Source organism: Schistocerca piceifrons, chromosome 2, assembly GCF_021461385.2.
Source record: "Schistocerca piceifrons isolate TAMUIC-IGC-003096 chromosome 2, iqSchPice1.1, whole genome shotgun sequence".
Classification (NCBI taxonomy): Eukaryota; Metazoa; Arthropoda; class Insecta; order Orthoptera; family Acrididae; genus Schistocerca; species Schistocerca piceifrons.
In genome coordinates, this window is record NC_060139.1 from 839,363,531 (window position 1) to 839,380,546 (window position 17,016).

The 17,016-nt window shown below is 45.6% G+C and overlaps 1 protein-coding gene across 4 annotated transcripts in view; it reads right to left on the reverse strand.

Moving 5' to 3' along the window:
* The window catches only part of LOC124776907 (protein phtf), a 192,835-nt gene that overhangs the window by 43,922 nt on the left and 131,897 nt on the right, over nucleotides 1-17,016 (reverse strand). For all 4 annotated transcript variants that reach the window (XR_007015666.1, XM_047252114.1, XM_047252113.1 and 1 more), the window contains 2 exons: nucleotides 11,671-11,793; nucleotides 2,133-2,340 (listed from right to left, as the gene is read on the reverse strand). Coding sequence is in view for 3 of the 4 variants with exons in the window: in XM_047252114.1 (XP_047108070.1) it covers nucleotides 2,133-2,340; nucleotides 11,671-11,793 (331 nt within the window). In the remaining variant the exon portion in view is untranslated. The remainder of the gene's footprint in view (nucleotides 1-2,132; nucleotides 2,341-11,670; nucleotides 11,794-17,016) is intronic.

Genomic DNA, 17,016 nt, shown 5'->3' on the forward strand with positions numbered 1-17,016 from the left:
GTAAGCACTAGGCCACCTTCAGTCCCAAGATGATAGGATGATTGTGTGGGACTTAAAAATGAATTAAGAGGGAGAGAAATCAGTAGTCCGAGGAGTGCTAAGAAGTCGAGAATGAGGCAGAGACAAACTAGAGATTGAGGGAGGTGGAGTGGGGGAGACAAGGATAAAAAAGAAAATAGGAATAAAGAAAATAACTGAGTAAATAAATAATAAAAAGAGTGTACTTCGAATTGTAAGTTAGTGGAGGATAAGTTGAGGAGGGTGGCAGAATGCAAAGATATGCTGGAAAGCGAGTTCTCATTTCTGGAGTTCAAGGAAACTAATGTTGGACGGGAGGATATAAAAAGCCCATGCAGTGTAGAAGTCATCCAGATCCCTTGAGTCATGATGTACAGTACGCTCAGCAATTCTGAAGCAGTATTTCCAAAGCACACAATTCTACTATCTTCATTCAAGAGTTCAGCCATTTTCATAGGGCTTATTTCTATACACAACACCATGCAATGGATGTGTTTTAGTTGGTAAACAATGTATATGGTTTTGCACATCAATCTGCCTTTGATGTGCCAGTGGTGGCACTGAAGAAATTGTAGCAGGTAGGTGCGCTGAATTGTTAGGGATAGTAACCTAGACATGTGACGGAGTTTTGAAAGGATGTTTTAAAGGTAAACGTGTGTGTGTGTGTGTGTGTGTGTGTGTGTGTGTGTGTGTGTGTGTGTGTGTGTGTGGGCACGTGCGCGCGTTTGTGTGTGGGTGTGCACGCTGTACTTCCGAGTGTGTTCGAAGTGGAAGCTGTATTAGTCAGAAGGTGAGATGAGCATATTGACCGGAAGATTTGTTTATGGACAAGATCTGTCAGGTAGAGGTGGCTGATGCACTTACTGAGTGATGAAGCATACACACCTGCCACAAATGTCTAGGCTGTAGGAAATGGAGAGTTTGATTTGGAAAATGTAGCAGCTGTTAAAGCATAAGTACTGCTGGTTATTGGTTATTTTACATGAATTACAGTTTGTATGTGGGTTTCAGTGATGTGCAAGTCAATGTCAAGGCAGGTGATTTTGGATAGGTCCACGTGAATTTAAATGGGAAAAGGAGGTAAGCTGTTACAGGAGATGGAAGAATTCTTCTTCACCTTGATTCCAGACCACAAAAATGCCATTGATAAATCTGTAAAAGTCAGTGACCCAGCATCTGGATCAAGAGGAATGCCTCTTCCATGTGAACTATGTAAAGGTGAGCATTCAATGGGGCCATGCTTGTTTCCATAGTGGGCCCCTCTGTGTAGATATGTTCCTCAAATCTAGAGAACTTGTGATTGAGATGAAGTCTGCTACAGTGACAACTAGGCTTTAGGGAGCCTTTCATGTTGCCTTAGTAGAGGTAGCGAGAGGCTGTATGTATGGCAATTGCTCGTGTAGAGCTAGACTGCACCAATAATGACAGCAAAGATCTCAGGTGGGAGACTGCTGGGAATGGATTTAAGACATTCCAGGAAGTGACTGGTGTCTTTTATGTAGGTAGGGTACTGTGTGATGGGATGGAGGTGCTGACATGCCAGAGCTGAGATGAGTTCAGTTAGCACTTTGAAGCCATTTATAATGGGATGGCAAAAAAAAAGTTGTTTTTGTGTAGCTTGGATAATACGTAGAAGGCATGTGTTTGGGGGGAGGGGGGGGGGGGGGGGGGGGTTGCTCACGCCCCTTGGCGGATGAGGTGTTAGAAGGCAGTTGCAAGTCCTGTAGAGAAGCCTACGACTCAGAACTTTTTGCACTTTGGTCTGCTTCAAAGAAATGAGGTCATTATGGAACAGAAACTCTTAAGGAATTTCTTACTTCCAACGTAGCCTACCAAGCCTTCATGAAAAATAACACAGAAACTCCAACCCTTAGCCAAGCTGAGTCCTCTGATCTGAAGGTAGACAGGTCCAGCATCATCTGATGTGGAGACAAAGGCTCCACTACTGTGGTACTTCAGTGTGAGGAATACACAACACTGGAAGGGCTTTTCAGCTAGTTGACATCTCAACAAACAAAAATCTTGTTTCGGAACTAGCGTCTTCAGACTAGTCCAAACAGATACATGAAACAGATTTCCATTTAGTGTACAAGCAAAGCATTAAAATTACTCACCATAATGTTCCCCCAACAGCAGCCTCAGAAATATAAATAAGAGAGTCTGAAAAATGCGACAGTAGTCCTCCAATATTCAGGGTGCTGGATGATGACGCATTGGCAAGCATAACTGTGTTGATAGGAGTTGTTGGTTGCGTCTCTGATAAAACATCAACAAAACGGCATATTGAAGGCAGCAGGGAAATCACCACGGAAACTACTACACCTGTAAAAATGAAGCAAGTACAAAATCACTTAATGAAAATATGAATCATTAGAATTTTTTTTATAATTTGAGGGCAGAAATGTAAAATGAACATAAGACACATTGACAGCCTTTCTTGAAAGGTACTGAATTATGTTGCTGTTAACACACAGTCAATTCATCACTTTTCATGCATTAAGCATTCATTATTTCAGAATCTATACAATCAATATTCTGTACAAATGTTAAATGGCCTTACTTTAAATTGGATGTATCAGCTGGAAGTGCATGTTAATATATCACTTTGTCATACAGCAGTTGTCATCATATACAGTCCAATAACAAATTTTCCGGAAGAGGAAAGGCCGTTTTAAGGAGACATTAACTTAGTTCAAAACGCATTTTAGCAGAAAAAGAACAATTTTTTAAGAAGAATCACATCTAATAGAGTAACGATGAAGCAGAAAATTAGTAGTTATATGGACAAGTTCTTGTCATTCGTTTTGGTGGTGCAGAATATCATTTATGGAGACTAACAGCCTTTTTCATCTCTAAAAGTCTATCATGTAAAAATCACATAAAACTTCTAGAAATTTAATATGTTCAGTAACTATTATCCAAAATTTCATATGTTTAATGTGTTTGACTGTTTGCACAAGAATACTTTGCTGAATAATAAATAAAACAGATAGCAAGAGGAGAGATAAAAAGACAATGTGGTAAAACAAAATATATGAAATAAAAGTGACTGTCAGATGAAAGAAGACAATGTAAATGGCAACTGATAAATATGGATAAACCAATTTCTATTACACATTGACATTTCCCATTTAATAGTTTAGGGAGGTCTGACTTGATGCAAAACGTTACATCACTCTGGCTGTAGAAATTTACTAAGCCAGTGAAAAGAAAAAAATAAATAAATTGTAAAATACTTTCTTTCAAATCTCTGTTTATATCATCCGAGGATGCGCCTAATTTGGTGTGAAACCAGTCGTGGTTTAAATAAAAACTTTCTACAGCCAGAGAAGTGTGTTTTGTCTTCTTACAAAAGGTGCACATGCCCGTAACTTTCCACTTGTGCAACTACACATGCGCATTTGTGCAAGTATAATTTCCAGGAAATGGAGGCCAAGCATAAAGTTTACTGCTACCTGCCTTTGCTGGGAATCTATGGGTGTTTTAGCAGATGACGGACAGCTTGGGTCGGTATCTGCTTGATTGTGTAGTGTGCTGTGGTTATGCTTAAAGCGATTTAAGTGCAATAATGTCTGTTGACTCCAAAGGAAGCACACTGAAGTTTATAGATAATTATAGACAAAGAAAGAAATCATATCTAACACTTGCTTCTGAAGATTATTTGAATAAAAATTCGAGATGTGTTGCCCCGATTATCAAATATTAGATGAAGTCTTCGATCATATTTCTGTGAATAATGAGATATCGTAAGTTCTGAAGTGGGAAAACTGAGAATAACAATCTAGTGAAAAGTTATATATAAAAACAAAGATGAGGTGACTTACCGAACAAAAGCGCTGGCAGGTCGATAGACACACAAACAAACACAAACATACACACGAAATTCAAGCTTTCGCAACAAACTGTTGCCTCATCAGGAAAGAGGGAAGGAGAGGGAAAGACGAAAGGAAGTGGGTTTTAAAGGAGAGGGTAAGGAGTCATTCCAATCCCGGGAGCAGAAAGACTTACCTTAGGGGGAAAAAAGGACAGGTATACACTCACACACACGCACATATCCATCCACACATACAGACACAAGCAGACATATTTAAAGACCAAACATACACACAAAATTCAAGCTTTCGCAACAAACTGTTGCCTCATCAGGAAAGAGGGAAATATGTCTGCTTGTGTCTGTATGTGTGGATGGATATGTGCGTGTGTGTGAGTGTATACCTGTCCTTTTTTCCCCCTAAGGTAAGTCTTTCCGCTCCCGATCCCCTCTCCTTCCCTCTTTCCTGATGAGGCAACAGTTTGTTGCGAAAGCTTGAATTTTGTGTGTATGTTTGTGTTTGTTTGTGTGTCTATCGACCTGCCAGCGCTTTTGTTCGGTAAGTCACCTCATCTTTGTTTTTATATATAATTTTTCCCACGTGGAATGTTTCCTTCCATTATATTGATATCATTAATCTAGTGAAAAGTGTATATGAAAACTGTGGACAAATATTCATTGTCTGGCAACTCAAAAGCACAACAACTGAACAGCCTTATATCTGGTTGGTTGGTTGGTTTGGGGAAGGAGACCAGACAGCGTGGTCATCGGTCTCATCGGAATAGGGAAGGATGGGGAGGGAAGTCGGCCGTGCCCTTTCAGAGGAACCATCCCGGCATTTGCCTGGGATGATTTAGGGAAATCACGGAAAACCTAAATCAGGATGGCCGGACGCGGGATTGAACCGTCGTCCTTCCGAATGCGAGTCCAGTGTCTAACCACTGCGCCACCTCGCTTGGTGCTTATATCTGAACAAAAGAAATGATGCGGTATGTGTAGCTCCTCAACAAACTACTAAAAATAGAAATGAAGCACACTGATGATGCAAAAAATATTCCCACAAAACCTCCATTCTAGTGGATTCTGGCTTTCACGAAATTCCCAAATTTGCCAACTCTGAGGATGTTAATCTACGAATCATATTTCATGACTAGAATATAATAGAGGCAAACATTCCACGTGGGAAAAATATATCTAAAAACACAGATGATGTGACTTACCGAACGAAAGTGCTGGCAGGTCGATAGACACACAAACAAACAAAAACATACACACGAAATTCAAGCTTTCGCAACAAACTGTTGCCTCATCAGGAAAGAGGGAAGGAGAGGGAAACACGAAAGGATGTGGGTTTTAAGGGAGAGTGTAAGGAGTCATTCCAATCCCGGGAGCAGAAAGACTTACCTTAGGGGGAAAAGAGGACAGGTATACACTCGCACACACACACATATTCATCCGCACATACACAGACACAAGCAGACATTTGTTAAGGCAAAGAGTTTGGGTAGAGATGTCAATCGAGGCGGAAGTACAGAGGCAAAGATGTTGTTGAAAGACAGTTGAGGTATGAGCGGCGGCAAATTGAAATTAGCGGAGATTGAGGCCTGGCGGATAATGATAAGAGAGGATATACTGAAGGGCAAGTTCCCATCTCCGGAGTTCTGACAGGTTGGTGTTAGTGGGAAGTATCCAGATAAACCGGACGGTGTAACACTGTGCCAAGATGTGCTGGCCGCACACCAAGGCATGTTTAGCCACAGGGTGATCCTCATTACCAACAAACACTGTCTGCCTGTGTCCATTCATGCGAATGGACAGTTTGTTGCTGGTCATTCCCACATAGAAAGCTTCACAGTGTAGGCAGGTCAGTTGGTAAATCACGTGGGTGCTTTCACACGTGGCTCAGCCTTTGATCGTGTACACCTTCCGGGTTACAGGACTGGAGTAGGTGGTGGTGGGAGGGTGCATGGGACAGGTTTTACATCAGGGGTGGTTACATCAGTCCCTATACCAGTTCCGAACTGAACAATCCATTGGCCTCACCCACCTAATCCTTCACCTACACATCAACTCAGCCAATGAACACACCCGTCAACTCCTATCCTTAATAAAAGTCCTCAATCTTTCCTCTCCCACATCCACACCGGCTGTTCAGAGCATCCTCCTACAGGCCAATCGCAAATTAGAACAGCATGCCACCCTCCACCTCAAAAACTATCCAATCTCCTGGTTTCCCACCTCCGGAAAGGCAACTCACTCACCCTTCACAACCTTTCCAGCAAACCTCAACCTCCTCTAATTGCACACAGACCCAGTCTCTCCCATCTACTCAATCTCCCGCTTCCAGCTCCACTCCCCCCCCAAAACTCAAAATTCCAATCAACACAATCTGGAACCACAACACCCTAATTCAGTAGTTAACCTTTCCTCCAAAGCTCTCTCCCAATCCGAAACCTCTGTCCTATCCAAAGGCCTCACCTTCAGCCCCACTCCCAGATTCAACCAAACAGCCCTTGTCAAAGATTTACTGTCCTACACCCGTACTCTCTGCTGGAAATATCACTTTGCCACGAAGAAAAATGATCCTAATCCTACTCCTAATGGTCCAACTCCCCAAGACACTATCCAAATTGAACCCTGCCTGGAACAGTTCCATCCTCCGTCACAGCGGGACCCACCTCCTCTTCCTCAAAATCACCCTCTCCAAACTTTCCAGGAATTTCTGACTTCCCGCCTTGCCTCTCAATCCTTCTTAAAAAAACCTTAATCCTACTCCCAACATCACCACTGCTGAAGCTCAGGCTATCCGTGATCTGAAGGCTGACTGATCCATCGTCATTCTTCCGGCGGACAAGGGTTCCACAACCGTGGTACTTGATCGTTGGGAGTATGTGGCTGAGGGATTGCGTCAGTTTTCAGACAACACTACATACAAAGTTTGCCAAGGTAATCCCATTCCTGATGTCCAGGTGGAGCTTCAAGGAATCCTCAGAACCTTAGGCCCCCTACAAAACCTTTCACCTGACTCCATCAACCTCCTGACCCCACCAACACCCCGCACCCCTACCTTCTTCCTAAAATTCACAAACCCAATTATCCTGGCCGTCCCATTGTAGCTGGCTACCAAGCCCCCACAGAACGTATCTCTGCCTATGTAGATCAACACCTTCAACCCATCACATGCAGTCTCCCATCCTTCATCAAAGACACCAACCACTTTCTCGAACGCCTGGAATCCCTACCCAGTCTGTTACCCCCCAGAAACCATCCTTGTAACCATTGATGCCACTTCCTTATACACAAATATTCCACACGTCCAGGGCCTCGCTGCGATGGAGCACTTCCTTTCACGCCGATCACCTGCCACCCTACCAAAAACCTCTTTCCTCATTACCTTAGCCAGCTTCATCCTGACCCACAACTTCTTCACTCTCGAAGGCCAGACATACCAACAATTAAAGGGAACAGCCATGGGCACCAGGACGGCCCTCTCGTACGCCAACCTATTCATGGGTCGCTTAGAGGAAGCCTTCTTGGTTACCCAGGCCTGCCAACCCAAAGTTTGGTACAAATTTATTGATGACACCTTCATGATCTGGACTCACAGTGAAGAAGAACTCCAGAATATCCTCTCCAACCTCAACTCCTTTGGTTCCATCAGATTCACCTGGTTCTACTCCAAATCCCATGCCACTTTACTTGACGTTGACCTCCACCTGTCCAATGGCCAGCTTCACACGTCCGTCCACATCAAACCCACCAACAAGCAACAGTACCTCCATTATGACAGCTGCCACCCATTCCACATCAAACGGTCCCTTCCCTACAGCCTAGGTCTTCGTGGCAAACAAATCTGCTCCAGTCCGGAATCCCTGAACCATTACACCAACAACCTGAAAACAGCTTTTGCATCCCGCAACTACCCTCCCGACCTGGTACAGAAGCAAATAACCAGAGCCACTTCCTCATCTCCTCGAACCCCGAACCTCCCACAGAAGAACCCCAAAAGTGCCCCACTTGTGACAGGATACTTTCCGGGACTGGATCAGACTCTGAATGTGGCTCTCCAGCAGGGATACGACTTCCTCAAATCCCGCCCTGAAATGAGATGCATCCTTCATGAAATCCTCCCCACTCCACCAAGAGTGTCTTTCCGCTGTCCACCTAACCTTCGTAACCTCTTAGTTCATCCCTATGAAATCCCCAAACCACCTTCCCTACCCTCTGGCTCCTACCCTTGTAACCGCCCCCGATGTAAAACCTGTCCCATGCACCCTCCCACCACCACCTACTCCAGTCCTGTAACCCGGAAGGTGTACACGATCAAAGGCTGAGCCACGTGTGAAAGCACCCACGTGATTTACCAACTGACCTGCCTACACTGTGAAGCTTTCTATGTGGGAATGACCAGCAACAAACTGTCCATTCGCATGAATGGACACAGGCAGGACAGTGTTTGTTGGTAATGAGGATCACCCTGTGGCTAAACATGCCTTGGTGCGCGGCCAGCACATCTTGGCACAGTGTTACACCGTCCGGGTTATCTGGATACTTCCCACTAACACCAACCTGTCAAAACTCCGGAGATGGGAACTTGCCCTTCAGTATATCCTCTCTTATCGTTATCCGCCAGGCCTCAATCTCCGCTAATTTCAATTTGCCGCCGCTCATACCTCACCTGTCTTTCAACAACATCTTTGCATCTGTACTTCCACCTCGACTGACATCTCTACCCAAACTCTTTGCCTTGACAAATGTCTGCTTGTGTCTGTGTATGTGCGGATGGATGTGTGTGTGTGTGTGTGTGCGCGAGAGTGTATACCTGTCCTTTTTTCCCCCTAAGGTAAGTCTTTCCGCTCCCGGGATTGGAATGACTCCTTACCCTCTCCCTTAAAACCCACATCCTTTCGTCTTTCCCTCTCCTTCCCTCTTTCCTGATGAGGCAACAGTTTGTTGCGAAAGCTTGAATTTCGTGTGTCTATCGACCTGCCAGCACTTTCGTTCGGTAAGTCACATCATCTGTGTTTTTAGATATATTTCATGACTAAATAAAAATGACACACTGAAAGTCAACTAACCTTCACATAACAGAAAAGGACCTCCCACAAGTATCTATCAGTTTCAGGAATAATCACTTTTATTTTTATTTATTTGTATTCTGTAAATAACTATGTATATGGAATGAATCATAATTATACATGAAAACAGTCCTTATAGATGCTAATAGATACGAATTGTAATACTGTGACGGCCGGAGTGGCCGAGCGGTTCTAGGCGCTACAGTCTGGAACCGCGCGACCGCTACGGTTGCAGGTTCGAATCTTGCCTTGGGCATGGATGCGTGCGATGTCCTTAGGTTAGTTAGGTTTAAGTAGTTCTAAGTTCTATGGGACTGATGACCTCAGATGTTAAGTCCCATAGTGCGCAGAGCCATTTGAACCATTTGTAATACTGTACAGAAACAAAATATGCTAACAAGCACAAGCTTAGGCATTTCCTATAGTGAAAAGAGGTATAGAACGATTAAATAATAAATGCAATTATTCCATATCACAAGTTACATTTTTGATAGCATTATTTTGAAATGAGAAATAAATAATTCAAACAAGTATATAAGTCGCCAGTTAATAGATAACGAAATTTTATTGTCAGCATTATCACTGTAGTTTCCCAAGCTGAAAATCTAAAATCTCGCGATGACCTCATCTTGAAAATTTGCAGACAAAACGTAATCACTTTGTACTTCTCATACCTCTATTGTTTAATATTTACTTATCTACAGTCGCTTTTGCGTTTTCTTTTCCTGTCACCTTTTCACTGAAATAAGCGCAACTCAAGCCCCCAAGCAAAGAAGGAGATTCAAAGCAGACTGATACTGCATTGAGGCAACTTGTGGATACGAGAATGCCCATGCATACATGCGGTCTTTCCACAGATTTTTGTCCATGCCCTTTTATTCTGCTGCGTCTGTGATTGCATACAATGAAAGGCTCATTGTGTGGACATACCTTTATCACATACCCTGTGTATCTGAGGACTGACTTTTTATCAGTGAAAAGTGCACATTTTGTTAAATCATCCCATACAGATGGATCCTCTTATTTGGAAAGCACGTGTCGCGAGGCAATTGCATATTCAGTCTAATCAGAATTTCTTCTTCCCATCTTTGAATTTAGAAAGATGGGCAACATTGCCAAATGATTGGCTTTACTGGTCACAGCTTGTTCTCATTTGCAATGACTCTTCCTCCCACAAAAAACTATTTTTCTTTTTCACTTTAGAGTGGAGAATATGCACAGAGATGGCATAATCCTACTACATACATGTAACCCCACACAAGTCTTTGGCTGCCGCATCTCTGACATCACCTCCCACACACCATGGTAACCAATACAAAAAGTGTTAGTTCCCTCAGTTTAGAATATTCAATAGAATGTCTTCAAAATTCCAATGATTCTTCCTGTGGGATACTCTAACAATATCAACTGGAGGACGACAACCTGAGCCAAGAAGAAAATTTCAGAATATCGTTACTTCTCACCAACACAAGTACCTTTTACATAGTGACATATACACCATGTATTATCAATCGTTCGTGGAAAAATAACTAGCTGGAGGCATCTATCTGTTTCAACCATCAGTACATACGTACCATTTAAAAAATTAAAATAAAAACTTGGAAGCACACTATTTCTTGTGTTTTGTAATTTTTAAAATCAGTTGGGTCTCTTATTTAGTCAGGGTGTTGGTGTTAATGAAACTTTTACGCCAAAACAAAGCACGACAGTTACCTTAAAAAAAGGGAGGTGAAGCGAACACATCAAGGCCAATATTTGACTTTTTTTTCAGTCTGCAAAAGTCTGTTACGGAAATTTTGCACATTTTGTAGCCTGCACTTTATGATCTTCAAAATGATCAATACTTTGATGTTAAAATGACATATGCAGCCTGTGCTTCGACTGTGAAACATAATGGTTATATGTGCTTTGGTCATTAATGTTACAGATTGCCATGTTAAGTTGAATTCACCTACAGGCATGTAAATTTCCCACGAAACAGCATTCTGAATTTCATACAGCAGTCTGCAAACTGCAACAAAGCAGGTGCAAAACCAGTCAGTACAGGGACTTCAGTGAGACTTCACTGTACGTCAGGAAAGCAACATGAGCCACACAATGAAATATTTCACTCCCATTTGGCATTCCTTTTTGATATCTGAACTCGATGATAAAGGTTTCGAGTAAGATAGTTCCAAACTCAATGTAAGAAGATGGGCTCCCACATGACTTGCTGGTTTCTCAGACACTGTGATGTATCTGAATAAGAATATCGAAGTGACTGACAGCTATTTCTTTGCAGTTCTGTTTGGAGCTTAGTGCATACATCTCAAAGATGGGCTACTTCAAAACTGAACAGGAGCCTGCTTAAGTCATTATGAGTGTACAAAAATTTATTCTATTTCTTGAACTGTGCATGTTAATATTCTCCTACATCTTTCAAGGAGCACAGCACAACTGATTAATTAACACTTAAAATAAATTTATAAAAAGAAACACAGTCCATCCTAATCAGTAAGAAAATGGTTCGCAAGATGCTCTCAACCTGTCTCCAATTTCCTAACGGCAAAAAAAGTTAAGAAGAGAGCATTGGGGGGGGGGGGGGGGGGGGCGATCCCCCCTCCTCCTACACACACACATACACACAACACACACACACAGAGAGAGAGAGAGAGAGAGAGAGAGAGAGAGAGAGAGAGAGAGAGAGAGAGAGAGAGAGAGATGTCTTTTTTGTGCAACCTTCTCAGCATGATTGTGGACTGAAGGTGGAAGTTGAAATATTACCTGCATAAAAATAGTCCATATTTTCAGGCATAGTTTCCACTCTGGCTATAATAGCAGAACTGATATCTAGCACAGAAAGATCAGCCTTCTTCACATCATGATTTTCCCATATTGTACAGCTGACTGAAAGAAACACAAAATAAATTTAAGGTACAAAAGTAAAGCACCGTTTTATAGTACAGACTATATCTTTATACTGTGCATTTTTGCATCATTTATACAGTGTAAATTTCTTAAAATGAAAAATATTACAAATGTTATGTACAGAATTGAACTAAATTGAAAAGACAAACCACCACTCAACCATAAGACAAGAGTTACAGGCGGTTACGTAAAGAACATACTATCACCCACAGTAAAAAGTAAGAAAGCTTGTAACAAAAAGGAAACATGTAGAACACACAACTTAGACTATGCAAACTACTCATATACTTACATCAATGTTCAAGTATACAGCAAACATCATCGAGAAAATGGTACATTTTAGAAACAATTGCAAAATTTGCTATTTGAAATTATTTTCACCTTCTACTGTATATTAATAGGAACAGTTTCCTATGGGTAGTTGATGGTAAGGGATGGGGAGAGTTTGCCAAGTATATAAGGACATACAAAGGAAATAAATGTGCAAAGTACAATCTCTTAATAAAATATGGGCAATATTATTATGCAAAAGAATATGCATGTAGTAACACTGTTCACGTTTACGTAGCACTTCACTTAGGGTAGACCGGGACCGTGTCCTTGGCATGCCCGATGTTAACTGACTGAGCATGGCCCGTGCTGCCAGAGTTGTTGTTGTTGTTATGCTGGCAGAGGTCGCATCCGAACTCCCGCGTGCCCTCTGGTGGATAGGACTCTACTTGCGGCAACTACCGTCCGTGACGCGCCGTGTCGATGTGCGCCTCCTGCAATCTTTCTGGTGGCTACTGCACTGCTCCTCCTTCGGGGGGTGAAGCCACTGTGATCCACTGCGTCGAAAGGTGGAGTGTCGGGCAGGAGTGATGACCTCCACATCCATTGGAAGGCCGGAGTCGAGGGGATCTGCCAACCCTAGAGCCGGAACCTTCGAATACGGCTGGAAGTGACCCACACGAAGAGGCCCCCGTCGTCCCACAACCGGAGCCCGGGACAGAACGGGCGACAAGCTGTCGAACTCCGGATCCTGTTCCACCTCAGGAGGGGCAAGACCCAGTGGCGGGGACGATGGGGAAGGGACGACCACAGGTGAACCAGCCTCCTGAGAAACCGGGCCTGCGAGGGGGGCCGGCTGTCACTGGGGCATCTCGAACGATGGCGATGCCGGTGCCGGAGCTACTGGAGGCTGCCAAGGCAGAGTCACAGCGGGGAGAGGCGGTAACGTCCCCTGTGAAACCAACACAGGTGCCGGCAATGGGGAAGCCGGTGTCCGAGAAGTTGGGGGGTGAGTGCCCAAACGTAGCTGATTTTGGTGACGACGTACCACCTGGTCCCCCGCCTGCAAGGTATAGAGCCGGCGGCCATTTCGGCGCAGGACCACTGTCGGTATCCAACGTGGATTGCGACCAAATCCACGGGCCCAGACCAACGTACCCAGTGGAAAGCCAGGTACTCCGTTTTGCGAAGACTGGCGAGGACCAGGTGCAGCAGAGTCCTACGTTGACGCCCATGGAGGAGCTCTGCGGGGCTGCGTTCTCCCATTGGTGTGGTCCAGTATGCCGTCAGGAAAACCGTCAATGCTTCCTCCGCAGGAAATTCGTGCACATACTTTTTCATCTGTGTCTTAAATGTGCGCACCATGCGCTTGGTTTCCCCATTCGATTGTGGATGGAAGGGGGGAGAGCAACCGTGCCGAATACCGAAGCGCCTACAAAAATCCTGGAAGGTCTGCGAAATAAACTGCGGTCCATTGTCCGAGACCAGGGTGATTGGCAGACCTTCCACAGAAAAGATTTTTGCTAGTGCCTGGATTGCAACTTCTGAAGTGGTTGGGGAGCAGCGAACCACATATGGGAATCGGGAATTAAGCATCAATGACAATGAGCCAAAAGCCATTGAGAAACGGGCCCGCAAAATCGATGTTCCCATGCTTGGGTTGCCGGCGGCCATGAAGAGAACGCTGCCCTGGGAGATGCCTGTTGGCTCGCACACTGGGAGCCAAGGTTTTAGTACGGGAAACACCCCAGTGCCCCGCATGTAATAACATGAGGACGTCCCTTCGTAAACTTGCAGGAACAACCACGCGAGGAGCTGTATCATCAGTAGCCAGAAGGAGAACTCCTTCCAAGACCGAGAGGCAGTCTTGTAGAATAAAATAATTACGAAGAGGGTCCGAGGCCCGGCCCGGAGGGCGGGATGACCATCCCTGCTGAATGAGGCGAACTACTTGCCGGAGAACCGGGCCAGCGGCCGTTTCCCGGGCGACTCGAGACCTAGTGATCGGGATGCCATTAACCGCTTGGCGGGACGCCACATCCAAATGAAAATACATAATCTCCTTTCGATCGAACGTAGGATCAGGGCCCACTGGAAGACGGGAAAGAGCGTCTGCATTGGCATGCTGTCCGGTAGGGCGAAAATGAATGTCATAATGGTACTTAGAGAGGAACAAGGCCCAGCGCTGTAGTCTGTGGGCCGCCCTATCCAGAATCTGAGAGGCGGGGCCAAATAACGATATCAACGGCTTATGGTCAGTGATTAACTGAAACTTCGAGCCATACAAGAAAGGGTGAAACTTGGTAACAGCGTAGACAATGGCCAAAGCCTCTTTTTCCACCTGGGAGTAATGGGCCTGTGTGGGACAGAGTTTTAGACGCAAACGACAGTGGTTGCTCGGAACCATCTGCGTTGCGATGGGCCAGGACTGCCCCCACCCCATACTGTGAACCATCTGTAGCCAGGACCAATGGCTTATGGGGATCAAAAGTAGCCAAACAAGGCGCTGACGTGAGGAGGCCCTTCAACGAGGTGAACGCTCGCTCGCATGCAGGCGACCAATCAAAAGGAACACCCTTGCGCAGAAGGCAATACATGGGGCGGGCTATGGTGGAAGCCCTGGGAATGAACCGGTGGTAATAGGCTATCTTGCCTAAAAAAGCTTATAACTCTTTCAGCGAAGCGGGCCGAGGAAGGTCAACGATACCTTGGACCAAACTTCCTAGTGGCTGGATGCCGTGCCGAGAGGTGGTGTAGCCCACATACTCAATGGACAGTTGGAAGAAGTTTGACTTATGCAGGTTGCAATGCAAGCCCACAGACCTGAATTTGAGAAAGAGGGTACGAAGGTTGTGCAAGTGTTCCTTCATGCTACGGCCTGTGACAATTATGTCATCCAGGTAATTAATACAATGAGGGATTGTCGACGTGACGTGCTCAAGATAACGCTGGAATATCGCCGGGGCACTGGAGATTCCGAAGGCCAACTGCTGGTATTGGTGAAGGCCAAATGGGGTGTTGACGACCGCCAGCCGTTTGGAGTCCGCATCAAGTGGTATCTGATGATAAGCCTCCGAAAGATCGATTTTCGAAAAATATTGGCCTCCCGCCACAGCGGAGAACAATTCATCAGCACGAGGCAAAGGATAGGTGTCCACCACCAATTGGGAATTAATAGTGGCCTTGAAATCGCCACAAAGACATAATTTTCCCGAGGGCTTCCTTACAATAACGAGGGGTGAAGCCCACTCACTAGAAGAAATGGGAAGAACGACTCCTAGGGCTGTCAGCCGGTCTAGCTCTTCCTTTACCTGAGGGCGGAGAGCCAAGGGAATCTGCCTCGCGCGTAGAAAACGCGGGCGAGCCGACGCCTTCAACGTTAAGCGAGCTTCAAAATCTGAAACACGCCCCAGGCCGCCCTCAAAAATATCTGGAAAGTCTGAGATCAAAGATTCCAATGATTGATAGGGAACCTCTTCGGAGACCAACTGTGTGGTGTCAGCGACAGAAAAACCGAAAGCTTGAAAGGCATCCAGGCCAAAAAGGCTAGTGGAGCTCGCATCACTGACAACAATAAAAGTAATAGGCCGAGTGACTGATTTGTAAGTCACGTCGGTAGTGAATTGACCCAGTAAGGGAATGAACTGTTTACCATAACCGCGTAGACGCCGGTAAACTGGGGCCAACGGGGGCAATCCAAGGTCGGAATAAGTTTGTGCATTCAACAACGAAACTGCCGCGCCCATATCTACTTGCAGTTGTAACCAGCGCAACCGAACCGACACCTCGATAAAGAGTTTGCGTGCCGATGCGTCGGGAGCCTGGCCCGATGAAACTTCCTGAATGTCAACGTCCATGTCCTCTGTACCTGCTTCCTTCGATTCTTTTGCGGCTGAGCGGCAAACTTTAGCAATGTAATCTTTTTCATTACATTTGCGACAAACGGCCCAACGCTGGGGGCACTCTGACCGATCATGGTGTATATAGCACGAAGCACAAGACGGCAACAGGGGCCGGCGGCCGGAATTCTGTTTACGCGCCGTGCGGGAGCGGCCGTAACGGCCGGATTGTACCGCTCGCACGCCGTCCACCCCGGACACAGTGGACGCGGCCGCGCCGCCCTGAACCGCCGCGACGTCGCACCACGCTTCCAGCTGTTGACCTGCGGCGTGAGAGACTTCATAAGATTGAGTAATGGACAGGACTTCCTCGAGGGAAGGGTCTTCTAACTGCAGAGACCGTTGCCGGACCTCCCTATCAGGGGCCGAACGAACAATGACGTCGCGTACCATAACGTGGGCATACGACTCTCGCGACTGCTCCGTGACAAAATGACACTTGCGACTAAGACCGTGCAGGGTAGCGGCCCACGCCCAGTAAGACTGATGGGGCTGTTTCTTGCATTGATAGCACTCGACCCTAGCCGTCACAACATGCGTGCGGCGGCGATAGTATGAAGACAGCAATAAACACAATGCATCAAAAGACAAGGGCGAGGGTTCCTGCAACGGCGTTAGCTGCCGCAAAACTTGATACAGCGAGGGAGATATCCAAGACAAGAAGAGAGCACGACATACCTCAGAGAGCACGACATACCTCCGCATGGGCAACATGAAACGCCTGGAAATGCTGCCGAAGGCGATGTTCATATGTGTCCCAATCCTCCGCCGTCTCGTCATACGGGGGAAAGGGAGGAGAGAACGGCGCTGGAACAGACGGCGTGGAGAGCAACGCCAGAAGCACTTGTTTCATGGTGGCCATGAGCTCCGTCTGCTGCTCAACCGGAACAACGACGCAACACGCGAAAGAACAACCCTACTCGTCGCCAACTGTGTAGTAACACTGTTCACGTTTACGTCGCACTTCACTTAGCGCAGACCGGGACTGTGTCCTAGGCATGCCCGATGTTAACTGACTGGGCACGGCCCGTGC